The sequence below is a fragment of the Magnolia sinica genome, chromosome 10 (assembly GCF_029962835.1).
Source record: "Magnolia sinica isolate HGM2019 chromosome 10, MsV1, whole genome shotgun sequence".
NCBI classification, from domain to species: Eukaryota; Viridiplantae; Streptophyta; class Magnoliopsida; order Magnoliales; family Magnoliaceae; genus Magnolia; species Magnolia sinica.
In genome coordinates this window covers 16293459-16301771 of record NC_080582.1, presented here as the reverse complement: position 1 = coordinate 16301771, position 8313 = coordinate 16293459, and the positions used below count along the sequence as shown (strand labels likewise).

Genomic DNA, 8313 nt, shown 5'->3' with positions numbered 1-8313 from the left:
CTTAAACCTAAACATAAACCTTAACCTAAACCTATGACCTATAGCCTTAACCTAAACCTGTAACCTATAACCTAAATATAAACCTAAAACCTAAATGTATTCTCAAATCCTTAAACTTAAACCTACACCTAATCCTAATCTCAACTCCCTAACCTAAACCTAAACCTAAACTTGAAAAATCAATCCTAAACCCGATCCCGAACCCGAACCCGATTTCCTAAACCTAAACCTTAACCTAAACCTATAACCTATAGCATAAACCTAAACCTAGACCTAAACCTATAACCTATAACCTAAACCTAAAACCTAAATGCATTCTCAAATCCTTAAACCTAAACCTAAACCTTAACCTAAACCTATAACCTATAGCCTTAACCTAAACCTATAACCTATAACCTAAACCTAAACCTAAAACCTAAATGTATTCTCAAATCCCTAAACCTAAACCTATACCTAATCCTAATCTCAACTCCTTAACCTAAACCTAAACCTAAACTTGAAAATTCAAACGTAAATCCGATCCTGAATCCGAACCCGATTTCCTAAACGTAAACCTTATACTATTCTCAATTCCCTAAACCTATTGCTTATAACCTAAACCGAAACCTAAACTTATACCTAAACCTAAACCTATAACCTATAACCTAAACATAAACCTAAAACCTAAAAATGTATTCTCAAATCCCTAAACCTAAACCTACACCTAATCCTAATCTAAACTCCCTAACCTAAACCTAAACCTAAACTTGATAACCCAAACCTAAACCCGATCCCGAACCTGAACCCGATTTTCTAAACCTAAACCTTAACCTATTTCTCAATTCCCTAAACCTATTGCTTATAACCTAAACCGAAACCTAAACCTATACCTAAACCTAAACTTAAACCTATACCTATAACCTATAACCTAAACCTAAACCTAAAATCTAAATGTATTCTCAAATCCCTAAACCCAAACCTACACTTAATCCTAATCTCAACTCCCTAACCTAAACCTAAACCTAAACTTGAAAACTCAAACTTAAACCCGATCCCGAACCCAAAACCGATTTCCTAAACCTAAACATTAATGTATTCTCAAATCTCTAAACTTAAACCTACACCTAATCCTAATCTCAACTTACTAACTTAAATCTAAACCTAAACATGAAAACCAAAACCTAAACCCTATCCTGAACCCGAACCCGATTTCCTAAACTTAAACCTTAACCTATTCTCAATTCCCTAAACCTATTACTTATAACCTAAACCTATACCTTAACCTAAACCTATAACCTATAACCTAAACATAAACCTAAAACCTAAATGTATTCTCAAATTCCTAAACCTAAACCTACACATAATCCTAATCTCAACTCCCTAACCTAAACCTAAACCCAATCCCGAACCTATTGGAAGGGTTGAATGTACCATGCATGTGATAGAATAGAAGATATTTGTCCGGTAAACCAAGTATTTTAGTCTAAGTCCGTTTCTGTTGAGAGACAGAGAAGCATGCCCACCTGTCCACCTTTGCACATGTGTTATGGACCTAAACTCTAAATGGTCGATGGGATGCAACACTCCATGATAACTCTTAGGGACCAATTTTCATCTTAATCCAAAACTTTGGTGGGCTATAGCAAAGAGAAATGCAAATTAAGGGAAGAAATTATTTTCTTTGGCCATGGCCACCAAAGTTTTGGATCAAGGTAAAAGTTAGGCCGTAAGAGGTTTCATAGGGTGCTGAATTACATGGACCATTCAGATTTTGGGATGACAATCACATGTGATGAATTGGGCTATATATATAGTTTAGCTAGCAAATAACTTCTATTTTATTATGTGCATGTGATATCCAACCCTTCTAATACTTATATATGGTGTTGGATTTTTTTTTTTTTCAGGTGAAAGACAAAAAGAAAATTGCTGTTGATTTTTTTCCTTTTTTAATTTATGATGTTAAACTTATATGTATTTATGTGTGGATGAATGCAATGTGGATAAGATTGCTTGTGTTTGGATGGATGTAGTTTATGTTTGGATGAATGTAGTTTATGTTGGATTTACGTAGTTTGGGTTTAGATGGATGTAGTATTTGTTTGGATGAATGTAGTTTATGCTGGATTTACATAGTTTAGGTTTAGATGGATATGAATGTGAATATGATGAAATATATTATATAACAGGTGTATATCAGGAAGAATATGATGAAGTAACAGGTGTATATTGACCCTCTTATAAGGGACGGTCCATGACAGTCCTTTTTAAGGACGGTCCGTGGCCGTCCTTTAAAGGCCCATAAGAGACGGACCATGACAGTCCTTTTTAAGGACGGTATATGACCGTCCTTTTAAAGGACGGTCTATGGCCGTCCTTTGAAGGACCATAAGAGACGGACCATGACAGTCCTTTTTAAGGACGGTCCATGACTGTCCTTTTAAAGGACGGTCTATGGCCGTCCTTTGAAGGCTCATTACAGACGGTCTACGACAGTCTTTTTTAAGGACGGTCCATGACCGTCCTGTAAACAGTCTTTTTAAGGACGGTCCATGACCGTCTTGTAAAGGCTCGTAAGAGACTGTCCAAGACCGTCCTTTTTTAGGACGGTCCATGACCGTCCTTTTTTCGTCAATAAAAATGACTGTTTTCAACCGTCCTTTAAGTAATACGACACGTCAAAATTTGACGGCCCTTGCGACGGTCCATGACCGTCCTTTTTCGTCATTTGAGACGGTTTTGGACCGTCCTTTTTTTGCAGTTTTGTCTTCGATCATGGATGTACCATTTCTGGTATATCCTCTCAATTGGTCGACTCTAGCCTTCTAGCCTTCTTGTTGTTAGCATGTTAACCTGTGGTTAAAATAAATGAATGACCAAACCCCATACACTTGAGAAAAAGCCAAAGATTTAATGACTAAAATCTTTCAATTTAGTAGATTTTGGGGGAATCGTCCATCCATGATGGGGGCCAACAGATCAATGGCTTAGATACATCAACCATGAACCCCACACAACTATTTCCAAACAGAGAACTCGGAGTGCCCAAATTGCTTTTGACTATGAAAGAAACTCCTCTGCTACAGCACATCCCTTTTCCTCCCATAGAAGCAAGGCATTCGCCTCTCCCTTTTCTTTTCCCTTTCATGAAAGCATCCACTTCTTCCACACACTTGCCTTCACATCTATATCTGGGTTGCATATATAAACGTACGCAGTATGAAGCTTTTGGACTTACTGCACCACTTGATGCCTCGTTAATTAATTTTATTTGACTTGCCACTGAAAAGTCACCGAAGAGCCAAATTTCAGGTATGTACATCTATTGAAATTTCCCTCTTTTCTTGTATCAAGATATTTTGTATCATTACTGGTGTGAATTTCCGCCTAGCATTCTTGGAGGGTGTGCAAGCAGGATGAGTTGCATGGGTTGCGGCGAGTTCCTGGGCTGACCCGTTTAATTACCAAAACTGATCATATAAAGGCACCTCATGCATAGGACATTTTTAGCCATTGAATGCATTATCACACATTAGTCCTATGTCCAGAAAATCAGGCTGACTTTTATTCAGATGGGCCACGCCAAAGAAAAGAGTTGTGAGACGTCCACTTGAATTTCTACGAGCCCGACCCTGGTGATTATGTGAAATCCACTCGAATCATTATATACAAGGTCCAAGATTTTGGATAATCAGTGATTTAGGTGGGACACATCGAGGGATGTAGTTTGGAGGGTGGGCATTTCCCTGTACACTTTTTCTAACTATATAGTCCACTTGAATAATGGATGAGGTTAGTTTTTAACACCAATTCTTAAAATTTGGTTACACCACTGGTGATCAAATTAGATGTAAGAAACACATGACGTTAGGAACCATTTAGTACCGTCATGGTTGGCGTTCATCGCCACTGTTTTCTGTGGTGTGGTCTACTGGAGATTTGGATTTGCCTCATTTTTGGACTCATACTTTAAAATGATTTGGCAAATTAGAATTAATCCATATATTATAATGGCGCACATACAACTTACGATTGGGTCGTGAACATGGATTCTAAAACTGAAATTCCAATTCAACAATATTCTCGTTGAGGTGCTTGTTTGATCCAGTTTGATCCAAACCATCTATCTGGTGGGTAGTACTGAGATGGTAGGCAGTACCAAGATGTCCCAACGCCTAATGTGGGCCAACTGACTGATGGGCATTCAATCAGAGGTTGTAAGCAGAACTAACCAGCCATAAACGAGAAATTGAAAAGAAAAGAAAAGAAAAGAAAAAAGTCCAGACGCACTACTCTGATGATACAGCGATGCGTCCAAGACATTATTCAATGGGGAGGCAATGGGCCACGTTTGGGCCAGGCCAGGCTAGTCGTGAACCCGGCCAGACACGTATGATTGAAGGCTTGAGAACGGCATGGCCCTAGAACAGCAGGCCCAAGCTTTAGCCCAAAAATTTGGTTGAGCCCAGGCATATCCTGGCCCAGCCCAAAAATGATAAAATCCCCATTTCCCACTCGAATTTCATAATGTATCCATTGATCAAGTGGGCCACACATGACAAAGAAGTAGACAAATTGATGGTCTATATTCAAGATGCATGGGTTGCCTAATCAAGTGTTAGAGCAGCATATACCAGGTTAGTGATGGGTCGGCCAAAAATTACTTTGAGCACAAACATAGCTTGGAAAATTGATCTTGATGCAGGGAGTGGGGAAGTCACAGATGGTCGTGGAAATGGAGGTTTTAAATATGTTTGATGCAAAGGAGATAAGGAATCAGTTGATGGAGATGCAGATGGGAATTCAGAAGGCATTGGAGAACCCAGAGTCCATACAAATCTCCATAGCTGCTAAGCGTATCAAGGATAATTTAAGTGGCCAAAGGTTCATTCTCATCTTGGAAGATGTTTGGGAAAGCTTTGACTTGCAAGAGATGGGAGTTCCAGTCACAGCCCTTGCCACCACCAGTGGCAGAAAAGTCATGATCACGACTGAGTCCCATGAAGTTTGTTCTGAAATGGGAGGGCAGCATCTAGTCATGCAACATCCGTTTCAAAGAATGGTGTCCCTCAACTAAGTGATTCTTCTCTGCTTAATTTACCTCTGCTTGCTTATGTTATTCCTGTCTTCTTGAACTATTGTATTTCTCTTTTATTTGTGTTAGGATGTAGTAGAAAGTATAGGGTGTTCCACTGGACTTGAATGATTTAGTCTTACTGGATTCGAATTATGAATTTCATGAAGAAATTGGATGTATTGCTCTTTTGCATGTATTTAAGAAAGGTAAACAAGTACTGGATTTGTTTGGCAAATCATGCTTGCAGCAGTAAGCAGGACTCAATTTTTTTTTTTTTGTTTCCCTTTCATTTTCCTGATAGTCTGGACTCACCTGTCTTTCCTGTTAGATGTTGTCGTGGGGCCTTGCTATTTTGTATGAATTTGTTGGGTTTTTCAGGTTTCATTTATGTTCCCCTAGATGTAATTTTCTATTATATCAATGAAATTATAGATGGTAGTGTCCCAACAATTAAAAAAACATGCCATAAGCTAATGAGCTCAACCCAACCCATGGATTAGGATGAAACTTGGGCTAGGCTTATCCCAATCCCGACTGGTCCAACCCAATTGTTCCATGGTGGGGATCTTTAATTCTTTATCAACGCTCTTAATCATGTTTATCCAATCCAGAGAAACAGGTATTGTTGGATACAAGTTTGGGTTACTGAGTTCAGGTAGGCCTGGAAATTAGGTCCCAGCACATGCCTGATTTTCAATCTTAACCAGTGAGCTATGGAAATGAGCTTTGGTAGGGTCACCAGCCAAATACTCACCCCACCAAAGCTGGACTCTTATATACCTTGTGATGTTATCATCGATGCTTGTCACCCTGGTTACGGCTCATACAGTGAAGGACAACCCAAAAGAAGTAGGACACATGAGGCAGTATAATGGTTTCTCTAATTTGTAGATATTAGATGATATGCGTAAAGAAGCATCCACAAGGATGTGATTTTTTCCTTATTGACTGCAATTTCAACACTATGTTTAGACAAATCCATTGTTGGAAGGGTCAGAATTCATTTAGTGTGAGATTCTGAAGCATGTACAAGGTGCTGGTTCTGATAGTGTAGCTGCACCCTTGCAGAACAAAATCATAGGAAAAGGTGGACAATTGCGGTGAGTTTGTCAATGAGATTCCAAAAAGGCATAGATTTGGATTTGCTCAACAAACAGAGGATTAGCAGTGCGACGAAGGTCTGTTATGTTGAAAATCTCGGGATACTATTGTGGGAAATAAGATAAACAATATTATTGGAGAATTTTCAAAATATCAGCAATTTTGAATCACTCATATTTTTCGGGATAATAATGTAAAAATTATCAGATGTTAGGAATTTTGACAAATAGGGAATTTTACCAAATAAAGTCCCCGTGAACGAGAGGGTGGAGAAGTGCTTTTTGAGTGGTGAAATTATCATAATACCCACACTGCTCTTTTTCTTTAGAAAGTAGTGCTTTTTGAGTGGTGAAATCATCATGATACATACAGTGCTCTTTCTTTACATAGTAGTAAAGTGAAAATTTCTGGGGCCCATGTGATACTTTTTTGATATCCAATCCGTCCAATAGATGTAATCCGCTATGATGTTGAGAAGAACAACACTATAAAAAATGATATAGACTATTTGAAAACATCAAAATACATATATAACCCATCTGGTGATTCAATCAAAAATATTTTTGATCCGTGTAATCATTGATTAGTTGTAGATGTTTGATAGGCTTGGATGTCAGATGTATACAATGCGGGGCACAAAATTTACTAACTGTATTACCTTTTAAAGAAAAGCAACACACGGGGGTGGTTGGGTAATTTCCATTCTAAAAAGAACAACCTTCCCATAAAAATACCAAATTATAAATAGCTCGTTGTTAAAATTTTAAACTATTTATTAATTTATAATATATTTTAAAAAAATTTTAGTAAGATTTTCACAACAATATCGTGAGAAAACATCAAAATTCGAAAACCTCTTACCCTAAAATTTTTGGAGAATGAGATTTGTCATTATGAATAACTATAAATGGCCAACGGCCGATCTTAAATGCACCCAAACTAAAAGATGGGGATTGCGGTGGTAAGGACGTGGATTGCCTGCGACCGATGGGAAGCTAAGTGTGATATTTTTGAGAAATCCACCCCATCCAACCCTTTATACAAATCATGCTAGGACATGGGATAAAAAATGAGGCAAATCCAAAACTCAAGTGGGTCCGGACTGAGCATTGAACGTCCACTGTTCAAAATTCATAGTGCCACTGAAGTTTTGGATCAAGCAAATTTTTTATGTTTTCAGTTCATCTAATTAGGAATGACCTTACAAAAAGTATGGATGAGATATAAACATCATGGTAGACCAAGGAGGTTTCATGGCAGGCATATACTTACCATCATTTTCTTGTGGTATGGCATACTAAGAATTTTCAATTTGCATCATTTTCAGGCCCATATTCTAACATGGTATGGCAAAATGGATGGGCAGGTTCAGTGGGCCTCACCTGCCTTCTCATATGTAGTTTGATTTTTTGGGCTTGAACCTAAGGTGGAATGATGTATGGATGAATCGTGATCGATTACCATCTTTCTCAAGGATAACTACTTCGAATCCACGAAGCTTCTCTGGACTCCTCATAGAGACTTCTCGAATTCACGAGGAAAAAGTAAGAAAATAGAAATAGTATTCATGAAAAATTGTAAATTGATTAATTGATAAATGAAATAAACGAGTTTACAACCTTTAAATAGAAATACCAAGACTAGGAAGAAGTTTAAAAATTAAATTATAACTAAAACTCTCTAAAATTTATAACTTACTATAAATAGTAAATTTACTATTTATAGTAAGTGTCCTATGTAGCTTAACCACATTATTCTCTTAATTTTTTCTAAACACTTTTCGTGTTGGATACAACTCCTAAAGCCTAACGGATGAAGAGTTATAATCAAACTAAAACTTACTAAAAATAGTAAAAACGTAAATAAACATGAAATTTGACCGTGATAGGATGGAATCTCGCAAATTCAGTGTAGGTAACCCGACATAGCCGGGTTGGTTGGCTAAAGTAGCTCGTCCTACCCCAAAATCATATATGGTAATTCGAGTAACTCATTCTGGTCTACGAGATATGTCTACTTTAAAGTTCCGACGGTCTTGATGATTTCTGCCTCTGATCGGGCCTTCTCTGATCCATCTTGGACATGAAAGTGTCTGCGGCCCACTCTACATCATGGAATTACACATCTAATAGAAGGAATGGATTTCAAATACAGGT

The 8313-nt window shown here is 37.8% G+C and overlaps 1 protein-coding gene across 1 annotated transcript; it reads left to right on the top strand.

Annotated features, from left to right (window-relative positions):
- Positions 1 to 4702: 4702 nt before the first annotated feature.
- On the top strand, positions 4703 to 5056 carry LOC131217389 (disease resistance protein At4g27190-like). The gene has a single exon (XM_058212305.1). It carries the CDS (start codon positions 4703 to 4705, stop codon positions 5054 to 5056), a length of 354 nt encoding a protein of 117 aa, XP_058068288.1.
- The last annotated feature ends 3257 nt before the right edge of the window (positions 5057 to 8313 follow it).